This window comes from Pleurodeles waltl, chromosome 3_1 (assembly GCF_031143425.1).
Source record: "Pleurodeles waltl isolate 20211129_DDA chromosome 3_1, aPleWal1.hap1.20221129, whole genome shotgun sequence".
NCBI classification, from domain to species: Eukaryota; Metazoa; Chordata; class Amphibia; order Caudata; family Salamandridae; genus Pleurodeles; species Pleurodeles waltl.
Genome location: NC_090440.1, coordinates 1,391,443,301 through 1,391,462,047, shown reverse-complemented (window position 1 = coordinate 1,391,462,047; position 18,747 = coordinate 1,391,443,301). Strand labels below are relative to the sequence as shown.

The following is an 18,747-nucleotide window of genomic DNA, read 5'->3' as shown; positions in this document are numbered from 1 at the left end:
GTCACAGACAGTTGCGTTCTTTTGTTGCAGACCTCAAAAGGCATGTATTCTCAATACAAGAAATAAGCAGTCAATATGAATAACTATGCCGCACATTTTATAGACGAGTCTAGACTTCTCATGAAAAAAGTGGTTCCCTACAAATAGTGCGACAGACTGCAACAAATACATTTATTCGACTACCCTCAAGTTGGTTACTCAAGTGCTGTCCCTGGCATTTTTTATTCAACAGCCTTTTAAATCTGACATACTAAACTGTCCTCGGCATGTTTATTTGCTACTTAGACCTACCTTTGCTGTCCATATCACATTGAAGCGTTGGGTCAAAATGTAGACATTTGGGATTCATCCATTGTATTTTTATTTAACAGCAGATGAGTTAGATATACAGGGAGTGCAGAATTATTAGGCAAGTTGTATTTTTGAGGATTAATTTTATTATTGAACAACAACCATGTTCTCAATGAACCCAAAAAACTCATTAATATCAAAGCTGAATATTTTGGGAAGTAGTTTTTAGTTTGTTTTTAGTTTTAGCTATGTTAGGGGGATATCTGTGTGTGCAGGTGGCTATTACTGTGCATAATTATTAGGCAACTTAACAAAAAACAAATATATACCCATTTCAATTATTTATTATTACCAGTGAAACCAATATAACATCTCAACATTCACAAATATACATTTCTGACATTCAAAAACAAAACAAAAACAAATCAGTGACCAATATAGCCACCTTTCTTTGCAAGGACACTCAAAAGCCTGCCATCCATGGATTCTGTCAGTGTTTTGATCTGTTCACCATCAACATTGCGTGCAGCAGCAACCACAGCCTCCCAGACACTGTTCAGAGAGGTGTACTGTTTTCCCTCCTTGTAAATCTCACATTTGATGATGGACCACAGGTTCTCAATGGGGTTCAGATCAGGTGAACAAGGAGGCCATGTCATTAGATTTCCTTCTTTTATACCCTTTCTTGCCAGCCACGCTGTGGAGTACTTGGACGCGTGTGATGGAGCATTGTCCTGCATGAAAATCATGTTTTTCTTGAAGGATGCAGACTTCTTCCTGTACCACTGCTTGAAGAAGGTGTCTTCCAGGAACTGGCAGTAGGACTGGGAGTTGAGCTTGACTCCATCCTCAACCCGAAAAGGCCCCACAAGCTCATCTTTGATGATACCAGCCCAAACCAGTACTCCACCTCCACCTTGCTGGCGTCTGAGTCGGACTGGAGCTCTCTGCCCTTTACCAATCCAGCCACGGGCCCATCCATCTGGCCCATCAAGACTCACTCTCATTTCATCAGTCCATAAAACCTTAGAAAAATCAGTCTTGAGATATTTCTTGGCCCAGTCTTGACGTTTCAGCTTGTGTGTCTTGTTCAGTGGTGGTCGTCTTTCAGCCTTTCTTACCTTGGCCATGTCTCTGAGTATTGCACACCTTGTGCTTTTGGGCACTCCAGTGATGTTGCAGCTCTGAAATATGGCCAAACTGGTGGCAAGTGGCATCGTGGCAGCTGCCCGCTTGACTTTTCTCAGTTCATGGGCAGTTATTTTGCGCCTTGGTTTTTCCACACGCTTCTTGCGACCCTGTTGACTATTTTGAATGAAACGCTTGATTGTTCGATGATCACGCTTCAGAAGCTTTGCAATTTTAAGCGTGCTGCATCCCTCTGCAAGGTATCTCACTATTTTTTACTTTTCTGAGCCTGTCAAGTCGTTCTTTTGACCCATTTTGTCAAAGGAAAGGAAGTTGCCTAATAATTATGCACACCTGATATAGGGTGTTGATGTCATTAGACCACACCCCTTCTCATTACAGAGATGCACATCACCTAATATGCTTAATTGGTAGTAGGCTTTCGAGCCTATACAGCTTGGAGTAAGACAACATGCATAAAGAGGATGATGTGGTCAAAATACTCATTTGCCTAATAATTCTGCACTCCCTGTACATGTATTGTCCACAGTCTTCTTGTTCGATAGTGTATGAGTTATGTACTGGTGTTGTCCATTGTATGTTTACTAGCTAGCCCACGAGGTTGAAGTACCTGTCTTGACCAACGCATTCTTAGTATGTACCTCTTGAGTTAAATACCTCTGTTGTCCACAGTGTGTTTACCAATATGCTTGGAGTTAGACAAACCTGTGTTATCCATGGCATTAGAAAGTAGGTAGGACCCTTCAGTGCTTATGCTTAGACTAGTCACAGAGTCCGCGTGCCCACGCATCATGTACATCAACTTGTTCTGACGAAGGTCCCACACCTAGAAAAGAAAAAACATGTTGGACATCGCAAAGAACAAAATTAGAATTTTGTCAAGAGAAAGAGCAACTTCACATTCAACGCAGCGTCTCTTGAAAATTTAAATGCTAATATGACCCAATCTCATGCGGCACGAAAAGTATTCTTATTTTCTGCTTTCACCCAATTACACTTAGCTGAACTTCTAATTCTTAGGTTTTTAGGACTGAAAATACTATTTTAAAAACAAATGCAGATGATTAATATAATTGTTTATTGCATTCATTGCAGAGCTAAGAGTCCGATGCACAACAAAATGTGAACTATTTTTTTTTGCCTGCAAACATCACAAGTGTTTACAGCGGTTATGCCTGAATAGCTATGCACTGGTTGAAATAAAAAAGCATATGGAAAATCTTTGTTTCAAGATGCTTAGGAATGGTATTAATATGCAAGTGTCAGAGGCTAAATGCTGCAGGATTAGCAAATGACATTTTTGTGTCTGAAAATTTACATACATTATCAGTAGTTTTGCATGCACCAGGATTGGTACAACTGCACATATTTGGGAATGCATGTGTGAATTATTGCACACGCTCAGACACTGTAAGTTAACCTAAAACCTAGTCTAATCACACATTTGTATGGTTAAACAAGGAACAGTTTGTGCTGGAGTCCAGAGTGTTAGGATCATACCAATGTTATAAGAAATTCAGTAACAAGGTAACCTCATCAGGTTATTCAACAGTCAGACAATGTAGTAAACTGGGGTCACAAATAAGGTTTCCATCCAGACAATGATATAAAGTGAATTCAATACAGAATTTAAAAAAAATAAAAACACTGAAAAGTCCTCATAAGATGGGTCCTGAAACCCTTTACATTGGTAATGTTTTAGCGTGGGGGTGGGTGGGGGGGAAGACAGAGTATGCCGAAGAAAAACAACAACCAAATAACCAAATCTGTACACCCTGTACCTTGATATCATTATCGATGCCTCCAGAGATGATCTGATCGCTGGTATCATTGAATGTTACTGATAGAACCTGGTATGTGTTCTGGAAGGTCTGGACGGCGGCCTTCTTCCGGATATCCCACAGCTTGAACAACAAGAACAGGTTGCACCCAGGTCAGCATTAAGATAATAACTTTTTACAAATCCTCTAACTTTTCATGTTTGTTAACATAGGCAGGCACACACAAGCTTCGGCGGATAGGTACAAATCTATGTCAATCACAAGAGACAGCAAATAGAATGGGTAATCCTCAAGCAACCACTAATCAAGAGTTTCAGCACAAGACACAGTTTTATTAAAACTGGCAGTATAATTAAATAATCAGATGTAGCACAGACATTCTATTGGCTGTCCCAGTGGAGTTTACGAAGAGCAAGCCTTCCTACACAACTATAAATCTGATTTCTGACCTTCTAGAATGGCAGATTATTTGCTCGCAGAACATGTAGGCCCTGATTATGAATTAAGATCACATGCAATACATACGTCACCGTTGGAATAACTGTATATCCCAGGGTATTAAGTACCCCACTCTGTTCCAGATAACTTGTGACCAAGGCACGAATGTTACTCATACACAATGCACAAAGAGTTTACCACTTTTGAGCCACTGTAAACATCTTGGAGAAACAAACTTGTGAAGTAAGCTCTGGTGGAAAGTGATCAGACCTCTGATATTGCACAGTATTATAGTGTTCATCAAAAGCTTTCTACAGTAGCAGTATCAAAGAGAAAACATCCAATACAATCAATTAGTAAGCAATATTTTTAAACCTTGGAATTTGTTTAAATATATAAACGTTTCCACATCTTAGTGTAAAAGCATAGATTTTACTTATTCAGTGCGGTTAAACAAAGAACTATTGAGTATTTTTAATACGCTGTATTGCACTCTAAATATTAAAGAGATACAGAGAAATAAAAGATTATATTTTTTCAGTCTTTTCTGATAAGAAAATGGTATTTTCATGCGTTCAGGTAATAATTATAACAGTCTCTCTCTCCTCTCAATGGCAGACAGATACAGGCCCATATAAGCAAACATGGCGTCATATGATAAGTTTTAAATCGTCCTTGGTTTGATGCTGAAGCTCAGGTTAACCACAGAAATCTTTTCTCCAAAGTTCACAGGCACAGGAAACACTAAATGAAGTACAGAACAGTATTAAGCGGGAATATAAATACCTCATCAGATTCAAGAAACAAGAATCTTGTAGCATACAATTGTCCTGATAATAGACATAATTTCAAAGTAGGAAAGATCAGATATTCTGGAAAATGGTAGCAAAAGGGACAGGTAGAAACACCATCAATCGTTGGGATGGAAGTATCCCTAAATCAACGTGGTTCGATATATGGAATTGTTGTGTCATTCCCAACATGCTATTCTATCACAGAGATTGTCCTTCTCCCCTCATCGACAGAAAAGTTGATGTTTTTATCAAGATAATCTTGAGAATGAAGAGCACCTTGGCTTTGTGCCAGCTGGCCTGTGCTTTAACGATTTCAAGAGACATACTTGGTGATAGATCTTTATACTGACGAACTGTTTAGGGCAGAGATTCTTAACCTGCAGTCTGGGGAGGTCTGCGGGCCCGGGGCTGCTTAGAAAATTAAGTAATATTAAAAGATGAATAAAGTGTATATAACACTCTATATAAATAAAGAAATAAAATGAACAATTAAACAATGTAAAACGTTCTGTAAATGTGAAGGGATTTTAAATTGGAGGACAAAAATTAAGTGAGCATCCTGTTTCGTAGGAACAGTGGCACTGCATCATACCGAATATAGCATGGACCATGAGTGACCTAATTTGAATATAGAAAAGCTTTACCTTCCTGTTCAATGTTTGATTTTTGTAAATATTTGTGATTTAAATAAAATATTTCATCATTTGTGTAGTTGTTTGATGAATGTTTGTTTCCGTTTTTATTTGTATATACAGGGAGTGCAGAATTATTAGGCAAATGAGTATTTTGACCACATCATCCTCTTTATGCATGTTGTCTTACTCCAAGCTGTATAGGCTCAAAAGCCTACTACCAATTAAGCATATTAGGTGATGTGCATCTCTGTAATGAGAAGGGGTGTGGTCTAATGACATCAACACCCTATATCAGGTGTGCATAATTATTAGGCAACTTCCTTTCCTTTGGCAAAATGGGTCAAAAGAAGGACTTGACAGGCTCAGAAAAGTCAAAAATAGTGAGATATCTTGCAGAGGGATGCAGCACTCTTAAAATTGCAAAGCTTCTGAAGCGTGATCATCGAACAATCAAGCGTTTCATTCAAAATAGTCAACAGGGTCGCAAGAAGCGTGTGGAAAAACCAAGGCGCAAAATAACTGCCCATGAACTGAGAAAAGTCAAGCGTGCAGCTGCCACGATGCCACTTGCCACCAGTTTGGCCATATTTCAGAGCTGCAACATCACTGGAGTGCCCAAAAGCACAAGGTGTGCAATACTCAGAGACATGGCCAAGGTAAGAAAGGCTGAAAGACGACCACCACTGAACAAGACACACAAGCTGAAACGTCAAGACTGGGCCAAGAAATATCTCAAGACTGATTTTTCTAAGGTTTTATGGACTGATGAAATGAGAGTGAGTCTTGATGGGCCAGATGGATGGGCCCGTGGCTGGATTGGTAAAGGGCAGAGAGCTCCAGTCCGACTCAGACGCCAGCAAGGTGGAGGTGGAGTACTGGTTTGGGCTGGTATCATCAAAGATGAGCTTGTGGGGCCTTTTCGGGTTGAGGATGGAGTCAAGCTCAACTCCCAGTCCTACTGTCAGTTCCTGGAAGACACCTTCTTCAAGCAGTGGTACAGGAAGAAGTCTGCATCCTTCAAGAAAATCATGATTTTCATGCAGGACAATGCTCCATCACACGCGTCCAAGTACTCCACAGCGTGGCTGGCAAGAAAGGGTATAAAAGAAGGAAATCTAATGACATGGCCTCCTTGTTCACCTGATCTGAACCCCATTGAGAACCTGTGGTCCATCATCAAATGTGAGATTTACAAGGAGGGAAAACAGTACACCTCTCTGAACAGTGTCTGGGAGGCTGTGGTTGCTGCTGCACGCAATGTTGATGGTGAAAAGATCAAAACACTGACAGAATCCATGGATGGCAGGCTTTTGAGTGTCCTTGCAAAGAAAGGTGGCTATATTGGTCACTGATTTGTTTTTGTTTTGTTTTTGAATGCCAGAAATGTATATTTGTGAATGTTGAGATGTTATATTGGTTTCACTGGTAATAATAAATAATTGAAATGGGTATATATTTTTTTTTGTTAAGTTGCCTAATAATTATGCACAGTAATAGTCACCTGCACACACAGATATCCCCCTAACATAGCTAAAACTAAAAACAAACTAAAAACTACTTCCAAAAATATTCAGCTTTGATATTAATGAGTTTTTTGGGTTCATTGAGAACATGGTTGTTGTTCAATAATAAAATTAATCCTCAAAAATACAACTTGCCTAATAATTCTGCACTCCCTGTAGTTTTGAGATTCAAATCGTAAAAAGGCCGGACTACTTCCATTAATGACTCAGTGGGGGTCCTCAGGTTCCAGCCATGACAAAGTGGGGTCCAGGGAAGTTAAACCCTTAAGAATCACTGGTTTAGGGCAATCCTTGTCGCAGATATATGGAAGGATGCTGAACATATTCTTCTCCACAAGAAAAGCACTATAAAAGTACCACCCAATTACAGTGCTTTGTAGGTGATATTCATGCATATTTTTCTCCAAAACACCGATGATTAACCGTTGACAAGAGTGACTTGATACTAGGAGAGTCATTCCCAAAGTTGGAACTGCAAAATTACAAAAATCCAATAAGGGGAACTTGAGATATGAATTTTTAAAATTCTATGAAGTAATAGGTTCAAGAAGTATAAAGTGCCAATGATAGTCTATGGTCCCAGTATACCGGGACCTAGGTGCAATTTGATGCTACAATGATTGTTTGGGGTGGGGGGGGGGGGGGAGGCAGTAAGCTTCTAAAGCTCCTCAGGCCCTCAGTGGGGGTACTTAGAGCCTCACAGGTTTTCAGGCAGGCGAACACAACAAGGACCAGTCCTGATCCTGTTGCCACTGATCAACTGGGCAGTTTTGTTGTATTCTTGTAGCTTTAACAGGAGGTCAGCCTTATGACCCTTGGGGTTGATGTCTTTGTCCTGTGGATAAGAGAGAGCAAGCTCAGTTCTTGATGCCTCCTCTTGGGTTGCAGACAGCAGGTTCAGTCCTCTTATGATCTTTCTCAAGTCCAGGAGTCTTCTAAAGGGGGTGCCTGGAGAAGCCACATTCATGCCTGGCATAGGCTAGTGGGTAGGAACGGTTCCTGGGCACACCATAACCAATAGGGTAAAAGTTCCTACCACCAACCCTACCCAATATGGGCATTTTCGAGATGGTGAAACTCTTTAGCCACATTCAACTTGGCTTTGTGTGTGGGTGTGTGTGTGTGGGGGGGGGTTTGTGTGTGTGTGTGTGGTGTACTATGTCATCACAGTGTCCTCCCTCCAAATGTAACACTAAAGTCCAGTTTGAGGACGGCACTGTAGCCACAATAAACCCAAAGACAGACATCTGATAGGACAAAAGTAGGGTACCCCAGCAACCATACAATGGATACACAAGAACTGTTTTGGCATCCTATTTAATTTCCTTTCACATGTGTGTTACATGTTATATTTAAACTCAGCAGACCTGTTGTGCAGGATTTGACATTGTAATGTCAAAAATGATGCTCATGGCCCCCAACCTGCATATTCTGTGAGGTACATAGGAGTCACATGTGCTCATTCTGGTCACCTTATTGAGAGGCATTTCACACCTTTTGCATACTCATTCAAACGCTAATCCATGGCTGGGAAAGTCTCAAAGCAAATGCAAATTAGCCTCCAGGAACTTAGGGCTGGAAAAAGTAGTTTTCACTTAGTATTTATTAAAAGTCTGACTTCATCATTGAATTGGATTTTTAATAACTGGAAAAAATATAGTTGTTTAATGATTTTTCAGCTAGTCCCATTCCAGAGATACAGTATTATGATTTTACTCTGGGTTCTACATAGGACAGCTGGGCCTGCCAAAGTGAAAAATATTTTTTTTGGATGCTAGTCACTGAAAGGACATGTTAACAATACATTTCTACATATGCTACTTTTAAATACCATGCATCCTTGTGGATTACAAGGTCTACATTAGGGTGACTTATTATTATTTAAAAGAGAGGGTTTAACCTGTCAAAAGTTTTTTTTTTTTTTTACATGTCAAATTGCTGTGTTTAAACTGCCGCAGTCGGGCTACTATGGACGGTCAAATCCATATGTTCCATTGTCAGTTAAGCAGATGAAACTAGGTGCTGCAGTTCACTACGGACACTGAACTTACAGGCTATGGGTGCTCTTTGTGCCATATATTAAGGATTTGCATGTAAGATAAATATACCAATTAGGAGAATATCAATTTCACCATGTTTAAAGAAAGTGCATAAGCACCTTGCCACTGGTTAGCAGGATAAGAGTGCACAGTCCTACAGCCAGCAAAAAACATAGGCTCTAGCAAAAGGCCAAAAATACTGGGTTACCACACCAAAAAGGCATATTTCCTACACACATAACGTAGCTCTGTTCCGCAACATGATAGATGCACCTTCAGCATGTCTGTCAATGTCATTGAAGACGCTAAAATTGATCCATAACCACTACTCAGCCTGGCCCATAAAGCAAGGCGCACTTACATGTTTGGTGGGCCATTCTGCGGTTCATGGAAATCACTGGAGTTTGTTTTGGCTCTGATGTAGAAAGTAAGATTTGAAGGATATTTAAGGACAGGTTGGGATTACTACAGCACAATGCGTTAGACCATCCCTTCTGCATATGGGAACTTTGATATTTTGGACAATCTTAAAACAGAGAGAGGCTGCCTTAACATAGTTATATTTTTATCAAATGCTTGCAGAGCTATTTGACCAACCACACTGGAGGCACAGAGCTTTTGTCAGTATTCTTCCTATACTATTTAAAATGTCAATGTAATATATGTTTTTATTATAAATAGTTTTTTTGTAAGATTTACATAATAAATTGCGCAAATATTACAAGTATATTTGAATGTACCCCATAGACTGAGTTATTTCTATGGAAAACAGATAAAAAATCTGGTCTTCCGTGTTTGCCGAGATTAAAGGATAAAAAATAAAAAAAAGCAGAGTGAAGGTCGATAAGAACAAAATGTAACTAAGTATACCAGATTTGCAAAGGTGGTTTGCGAGGTCAAGAAGTAGGGAGGTAGAATTCATCTTCTATGGAAATGTAATTAGGGCTCCATTTGTTTGCTATTTATTTTTAATTTTTTAATTTCAGTCTGTATTTAGCCATGTTTCTTTTAAATCATCTTATTGACATTTATCCAAATTTATTTTTTGGTAGAAGAAACAAGCATAAGTTAGAACTAGTACATTTCTTAATTTAACAGATGTAAGATCATATTCTCACTTCAGTATGAAATCACCAATGTTCTAGCACACATGTAGATTTTCAGGTATTTAACCTTCATTAGGCAATCTCAACCTTTTACAAATCCAAGTACAGTTAGTTTGACCCACTACTGGTCAGAAAGTCAAAATTGACAGCAAAAACGTAAAAGGCAAATTTCTGTATTTTTCCCAAGGTGGAAAAAATATGAATGGTGAAACATTCTTTTCAGTCTTCATATATATGTAAAAAAAAAAAAAAAAAGTAAAAACTGAAACATATGAATCTTACAGTTGTAAACCAGCTAAATGAGGATTTGTTTTTGAATTAACAAATGACTCCTTACTGATGTTTAGTTCTTGAAGTACACATTTTCACAAGGTCATAGTAACTAGCTAACTAGCTCATAAAGCGGGCAAATGAGGAGTTTGAATTGTAAACCACAGACAGCACGCCTGAATGGCCTACTGTGGTATCGACTAATGAGACCAGCGTAGATTGAACCAAACTCTAAGGTTTATTTCTCGTATGCATGAAGAGATGAAAAAACCCCAGCCACCACTTGAGCCTCCAACTGCCAAGTGAGCTTCACCACATTCTATCCTCATGGTTCTAGGACCAGATTGGAGGGTAAACACCACACCTACATAGTCCTTAAATAATTCAAGCTGAATGGCCATGACTTCCAAGACCCACACAGCATGAAAGAGAGATCCAAGGATGATGCAGGAGCACCAAGCCAAATTACTTCTTTGGCCAAAAATGCCCCCTCATTATTTAGGACTGATTAGTTGCAAAGCCTGTCACTACCTGAATATAATGGAGTATTCCATTTTCAGCAAGAAAAAAACATTATTAACTTAACTTGTAATTGTTCATGGTGCTAAAGCACCATTCCACTTGAAATATACTACTTCTGATATTCCCTGCATCATCTATACTTTACCTTTAAGCTCATAATCATAAAAGTGCATGATGATCATGAATGCTTGTACAGAGCAATAACTACCCTAACTTGAGTACCCTAGTGCTAAGCAACGAGCACAGGGAGTTAACTGAAATAACCAGGTTTTCAAGCCCTTACGCAACTTTAAATGATTAGATTCTGCACGTAGTTGTAGGCTATTCTAGAGTCTAAGGGCGTGAAGGGAGAAGATCTCCCACCCCTTGGTTCACAGTTAATTTGACGAATAGCTAAAAGCAGTGCATCCATTGTTCCTAAAAGCCTGCATGGCAAGTAGGTTTGGAGCTTAGAGGAAAGAATCTCTGGGATGTGGGTATAGAAGGCTCTATGGGCTATGCTCTCAATCTTGAAGACCACTCTCTTTTATACTGGAAGGGAGTGAAGAGCTTTTCAAGCCCGAGAGACTGATTTAAGTGTTTGATTCCAGTTAACATTAGAACTCCCCAATTTTAAACTCTTTGCACTCTAGCTATTGTAGTAGCTGGCAGACCAAATACAACACATTGCAGTAGTACTGGCGTAAAAAGGATCATTGCCTGGACTACTAATTTGTGTACCTACACTGGTAACAGGGGAAGCACTCTGCGCAGCATTCTCATATAAAAACAAAAAGGCATGAGGCTAAAACCACAATTACTTGTTTATCCATATTTAGGTTTTTATCAAATTATAAAATACAGATTTTTAGCAGATAATACAGGGGAGGTGGATTACCCAATTCTACCAGCCATCACTTCTGTGTACGGGTATCCTGTCTCGTACCTGTTCAATTTCAGGGCACACGTGTCCATCCAATGAGCTATGAAGACCATACAGGCATGAAAGTTAAGTTTTTAACAGCTTCTCTCTCATCAACTGCAGACACCATTTGGTATAATTTGCATACAAGAGAAGACAACCCATAGCTCTTTATCAATCTTGCAAAGGGAGAAATATACTAGTTAAACAAAGTGGGGCTCAAGATTAACCCTGGAGGGATTCCACATGGCTGTAATTTATTCTCGGCGGAGAACAATGAGATCCTAACTGCCTCGATACAATTGGATAAGAAGGAGGCGAGCCAATCCAGAGCTCCCCCTTGAATGCCCAGTCTATGTATGAAAGTTGGGCGCAATACTGTATCAAATGCAGCGTGAAGGTCCGACAGCAGCAGCGCTGCTCTACTGCCCTAATGCAAGAGCATTCTGATTTCATCAAGCACCACTAGCAACATAGTCTCTGTATAATGCATGGGCTTAAAGCCAACTTGTCTTGTATCAAGAGACTTAGAGGCTTCAATATGGACTCTCCATTGTTTGTTAATTTTTCTTTGCACAATTTTGACTAAGAAGGACAGCCGAGAAATAGACATGTAATCACAAGTATTGCGAGTTTGCAGCCAACTAAAAAGCAAGAGGCTGGATTTGGGTCCAGCTGTGACCCGAATTCAATTGACATCATGTAGTTTTCACTAATTCAGATAGCAGCATCTCAAAACTCGATAGCGTGAAATCCCTATAAAGTGAAGGCTATTTATCTACTGTCTCCTCCAGACCTCCCGATCTATAATTTTGCCTAATTTAATTTATCTTCCCATGGAAGAAAGTCAAGAAATATTAATGTAATTCCTTTGTTCCAGTTAAATCCTTTTGAATAAAAGAAAACATTTATCTTTTAATCACTTCACTGGCATAGTTCTCTGCAGCTAAAATCCTATCACAAAAAAATATTTAATAGATTTTTAATTCTTGTTTATACAGACAAACTTATGCCAATTAAATGTCCTTTCCCATGTCCGTGGCAGCTAGTGACATTTGAAAGTGGTGGGTATGAAAGTTAAGGAAATGGCTGCCCCGCCCTTACTGTTTGTGTGGCTTGAGTGCCCAATAACATTTCTTACAACTGCCCTCGAATCCTATTAGTCACCACAGGGGTGTGAAGAGTGTAAATGAGGTGTGCACCATGTCTGTGCAACTCAGATTCTGATTACCTCCTTAGACCGGTGACACCTCTAGACATTTCCCATCCATTAAACAAATGGATTACCTGAATCGAGGCCTACCTAACCCTTGTGTCTAAAGCTGAATTTATGCAACAATTTAAAATAGTCAACCTGTAAGTGCACACTCCCTTTTCAGCTGCTTATACAGCAAAAGACTGTTTTAGCACATCTGTGAATGCTTGTTACAACAGCTTCACAAAAATGCCCCAGCACCTCCTCTTAAGGAGGATAGTTGATCTAACAGAATAAATAGCCAGGACCAACATGGATGTAATGGTTAGTGACAGTGAAGATACAAAATTGCAGTAGAGTAGACACCACACCAGTGTAGAGGAAGTTTTGACCACAGTTACTTTGAAGGCCATGAGGCAAATTAGGCACAGGGGAATTTAATGTCACCTTGCTGCTAACGAACTCACACTGACAAGCTCTCCATTAGCAGACATGCTGTTGTCTGTTCAGCCAAATGCGGCGTCTCCAGTAATAAAATGATTTTGTCCCCGAGCTCCCTTCATTGCAGCAGCAGAGGCACATTTAAAGCAAGAGAGCTCTTCAAAATAAACTTGTTTCATGCTCACACACAGGCCCACTTTCTGCGTTTACTGGCATTATTTACACCATATCAGTCAAAACCTTCCCCTTCCCCATGTGAATTCTTTTTTTTAGCAAAAGGCTATTCGGTGACCAAGCGCAAGGGCTATTTCTTTTGCTTAATAAGTCAGCCGCAGAAAGCAAGAGCTGCATTAGTTGTTTCCTTTTCGAGTTCTACAGTGCCAAACCCCAATGAGCCAGAGGGGAAAAAACGCGGAGTCCTTTTTCTAAACCACAATTAAAGTTATCAAAGTAAAAAAAAAAAAATATATATATATATATATATATATATATATATATATACATACATATATACACACACACACACATATCTATATATATATATATATATATATATATATATATATTGATACACACATGTATACACACACACATATATATATAAATAAACAAACAAGAGTACCAACTGCTACAGAGGGTATGTAAAATGTCTGCGATTGTATAGATAGCCAACCTCACTGGATGCTAAATTGGTGATCCAATTCCAAAACATGTGCCAGCCATACATCGACTTCCAGCAATGGCCCGTTATGTGCAGCAGCATTACTGTCTGTGATTACAGGGGAGATTGGCAACGCTTGGGCAGAAGTGGTGTGTGATCATGTACATGCACGGGGCCCTGGTGTGATGTCTGTTCTGCGAGGGTTGCCTTCATGAGCATATTACAGTGTACGCCGTGACAGCCAGTAGGCATGGGGGCTTGCAGTGCTGCTCATGAGTGAAGCGGCGAGTGACAGTGTGCATGGGTCCCTAAGGAACTGTAATATGCTGTTTTAAAGATGTAAAATCCCGTTTAAAAAAAAAAAGAATTGTATGTATGCCATCTAACTGTATTGAATTGGTTTGAAAATGTTTCTTGTACCGCAACAGCGTCTGCAAACATTCTAGTTTGAGAGTTCTTACTTCTTGGCAGTTGCCTTTTTCCTCTCGTCCTGAATGGTAGTTGGTGCTGTTGTGTGTCTTCTACAGAAGAAATAAACTTACATGGGAATCACCTTCTGGCTCGTGGACTTTGAGTATGGATTTAAGCTCTGCATTTTATGGTACCAGGAGTGGGGTTATGTTTCCACTTCCACAGAGTAAATATTCCCCCCCCACCCCCACCCCCACCCAAGACCTACCGACCTCTAACCTTCGTCTTTGCGATAAGTGATTTCTGTGTTCGCAGCCGTTCTGATATAATTAAGTCTTTATCGATCGAATTAAGACTTTAAAGCTAAAAACAAGACTTTGTTGTTGCTGGTTGCCTGTTATGTGTACAGTACGTGTTACTGGGCGAGTACGTCTCAAGAGCGTGTTGCCTGGAAACCCTGACGCGCGAGGAGATTGTTTACTTGACACGTTGCCTGGTTACAGTTTGTCTGCTCAAAATTTTGGCATGATAGGAGAGTGTCTTCCGACGTGCTGCCTGAAACCGCTGACTCGCAAAAGATGGTGCAGGAGGAATTCACGTGTTCCCTGGAAACCAATGACATGCGCAAAAGATGCTTCTGGTTACTGTTGACACGCAAATGCTGCTGCATGAAGATTGCGTTTTGATGCGAGGATAACTAGCGTTTTTTTCCAAAGAATGACTTCCAAACTTTCTGTTCAGTAAATTTTCACCATTATACACAGGATATAATCTTTCACTTTGTTTATTGAGTGTTCACCGGTATCCTGTTTGTTTTTTATTTTTTTTCTCGACACTCCTGGACACACTTCAAAGAGCAACTTTGGCCACAATATTTTGTTGTTCAGATACTAATTTTTACATATTGTTTAAAAAAAAAAAAAAAAAAAAAAGAAGGTTTCATGCTGCGGTTGTATTTATAATAATTATTTTCGCTGGTTGTATTACTTGAATTTGTTGACCATAACGCTTGTTATAATTTTTCATTTACTTTGTTTCCATGGCGTCATCTCAAGGAGTTGTCCCTTTTTTTCCAGAAGGGCAGTAAACCTGATTTAAAATGGTCTGAGTGGCTAAGAATTTTCTAGAATTATCTAACGGCAATTGCCATCAATTTCTAGCCAGTTAGAAAAATGGCAATGTTATTTAACCATCTAGGTGTGGCAGGACAGCCGGTTTTTGACAATTTGCCTCCTGTCTCTGCGCCCCGCGATGAAGAATCTGAGTGGAATGTGAATGAGGAGGGTAAGTTAAGAATGATGATGCAATATTCAGATGAGTTTAGTGTGTTGTTAGCAAGGTTTAATTTTGCTATGTGCAAGCAGTCTGCCGAAGAATCGGTTGAAGATTATGTTGCAATGTTGCGAGTGCTGGCGGCTAAGTGTGATTTTGGTAGCAATGTAGACATATACAAAAATTCAAGAGCGGCTTCTGGCTTGTCACAATCCAGCATTAGCAGAGATAATTGATATTGCTAAAAGCATTGAAAGGTCCATTGCCTCTTCAAAAGTTTTGTCGAATCATAACTCACACCTGGCAGTCAGTTGTGTAACAGAAGAAAAAGTGATATATGCTACTAGTGACAAATCGCAAAAATATTTAATAAAAAAAAAAAATAGGGTCAAAGCACGTCTGTTTGTTATAGGTGTGGTTCATATAATCATATTGGGAATAGTTCACCATGTCCTGCTATTGGTAAAAAGTGCATTAAGTGTCACAAAACAGGACATTTTCAAAAAGTGTGCAGAAGCAGCATGTTCAATTCTGGTTCAACCAATACTTTGTCTGAAGTACGAATTAGCAATGTGTATACTAAGAAGAGGAAGATGTTCAAGAGTGCACTAGTAGATTGGGTAATGGGATTTTGACTGTACACATACCTAGGTCAGTTAACGTCAGAAACAAAAATGGGAGGTGTTAAGGGACCCATATGCGTTGCTTTGATTGATGGGAAACAAGTAACTGTCATGGCAGATTCTGGAGCCCCAGTAACTATTCAAACAGAGAAAACTTTTTATTCTCTATGGTCCAAATCTTTTGTTCTTGAATGTCCTGATATAAATCCCAAGGCTTTTGGGGATCAGGATATAGACTTACTAGGATTTTTCTGGACGGAATTAGGAATTTTGGGCAGACAAATACTCACAAAAGTGTATGTGGCTGTGAATGGGAGAGACATTGTGGACTGGAAAGATTTAGCCAAACTAAACAATATCTTACGCCCTGGACATGACATTGTGTTAGGTGCGAAGGATTCCGTCTCAATTTTCTCAGTATTGTCCTCTGAGTCAGTATTGGAAGAAATGAACTCAATTTTCTATAGTATTTCTAGATAAAGTAGGAACAGTTCAAGGCTTTGAACATTATATTAAAGTAAAAAAAGGAGCTATACCGATAGTTCACAAAGTTAGACCAGTTCCTTTGAGCATTAGACAGAATTTGAAAGAATTAGTGAATAAACTAGTTTCTGAGGGGATAATCACTCCCACTGTCTCATCGGAGTGGGTTTCACCCATTGTTCTTACAAAAAAAGGTTCTGGTGATCTTAGATTGTGTGTAGACTTGAGATCACTCAATAAAAACATTTTAGTTGACTGCCATCCTCTTCCCCAGATACAAGAGTTGATCACAAGTGTGGGAAACTCTAAAATGTTTTCAACAATTGATCTACGTTCAGCGTATCCTCAGATTCCCTTAAGTGAAGAGTCCCAGATGCTGACTATTTTTGGTGCATTTAAATATCGTAGACTTCCGTTTGGGTTGGCTTCTGCTGCCAGTGTTCTCCCAAAAATGATGGACACGTTCTTTGGTAGTATAAGCAATGTTGTAGCTTTTCAAGATGATATTCTTGTTCACACAGACACTACTGAAAAGCATGTTATACTATTGAAGAAAGTTTTTGATATTCTTCAGTCACATGGTATGTCAGTAAAAACAGAACTATAAGATTTTGGTTGAAAAAGTGGAGTATTTGGGTCTCATCATATCTAGTGACGGGATAAAACCTAAACTAATTTGGAAGCCATTAAAAATGCTCCTCCTCCTGCAGATAAAGATGCACTACGTACATTTTTGGGACTGTGCGAGTACTACTGCACGCTTTGTGCCAGGTTATGCCTTAGTAGTTCAACCTTTAAGGTCCTTACTTAAGAAGGGTCAAAAGTTTCTTTGGGATGATCAAATTGATGTAACTTTCCAGAAATTTAAGGAATTGGTTTTATCTGCTCCTTCTCTTATACCATTTGTTTCTGTTGGGAAATCCTTTATGGCTGTGGATGCCAGTCTAAAAGGCTTCGGTGCTGTGTTTTTGGGCAGATAGTCAATGGTAAAGAAAACACTGTAGCATTTACTTCTAGGACACTTTCAGTTGCGGAGAGCAGCTACAGTACCATTGAGAAGGGAGGCTTTAGCTTGTGTATGGGCTGTAGACAAATTCAAGACCTACATATGGGGTAATAGTTGTGATGTTTATACCGACCCCAAGCCTTTGGTATACCTTCTCAGTGGAAATGGGTTGGGAAAGGCCTCTACTCGCTTGGTTTAACTTTTGTCTAAATTACAGGAGTATGATTTGAGAGTGAAATACATACAAGCTGGAAAAAACACTAGGGTCAATTGTTTGTCACATATGTCACTTCAATGTCACACTGAGGAAACAGAGAAACAAGACACTGAATGTGTTGTTGGTTTAGTTGATGCCATTTCAGCTTGTGATGGTAACATTACAATGAATGATTGGAAGATAGCTATGACAGAGGATAAAATTCTATCTCAAGTCTTCAAATTCATCAACAGTAGTTGGACTTCTGAGAAGAGTATGTAGTGAATTGAGGACTTACAAGCAGGTTGCCTGTGAATTATCTTTTGAAAATGATATTTGCACGAGAGGTAGTTTGTTTGTTCCCCCTAATGGATTAAGAGATCAAATTGTGAGGATTGCTCATGAAGGGCATTTAGGAATTTTAGCCACAGTGAAAATGTTAAGAGGCATATTGGTGGCCTGGTCAAGACAAACAGGTTTCTAACTTGGTGGATAATTGCTCACATTGTGTGGTGTCTGATAAACACTGGAAAAATACTATTAAACCTTGGTGTCCAGTTCCCTTTCCCAATAAAGTTTGGGATAGTATAGCTATTGATTTTTCAGGTCCATTTTATATTTTGCCAAAAGAGATGAGGTTTCTGATGTAGTAATAGATTATTTTTCTAAGTGGATTTATTATTCGTTTGTTGAATGTGCCAATTCAGAGTCTGTTATACTTTTTCTGGAAAAGCTTTTTCTTTTGGAAGGTTCACCTACTCAATTTTTACTGATAATGATGTACATTTCACATCTCAAAGAATGGGAATTTTTATGGAAAAATATGGCATTAAACATTTATAAGTGACATTATAAAGTCCTGCATCCAATGGCCTAGTGGAAAGGGCTAACCGCATTTTGAAGGAGGGCATACAGACTGTTGTTGCCACAAATGTGGATGTTGGTCAGTATCTTCAAGAGAAAATTTGGAAATACCACACTACACCCCATTCAACTACTGAGTTGACTCC

At 39.3% G+C, this 18,747-nt stretch overlaps 1 protein-coding gene across 1 annotated transcript in view; it reads right to left on the bottom strand.

Annotated features, from left to right (window-relative positions):
• SNRNP40 (small nuclear ribonucleoprotein U5 subunit 40) overlaps positions 1-18,747 on the bottom strand; it is a 109,211-nt gene that overhangs the window by 53,148 nt on the left and 37,316 nt on the right. The window contains exons 5-6 of the mRNA XM_069224898.1: positions 3,222-3,344; positions 2,146-2,266 (exon numbers count right to left, since the gene is read on the bottom strand). Coding sequence (XP_069080999.1) covers positions 2,146-2,266; positions 3,222-3,344 — 244 coding nt within the window. The remainder of the gene's footprint in view (positions 1-2,145; positions 2,267-3,221; positions 3,345-18,747) is intronic.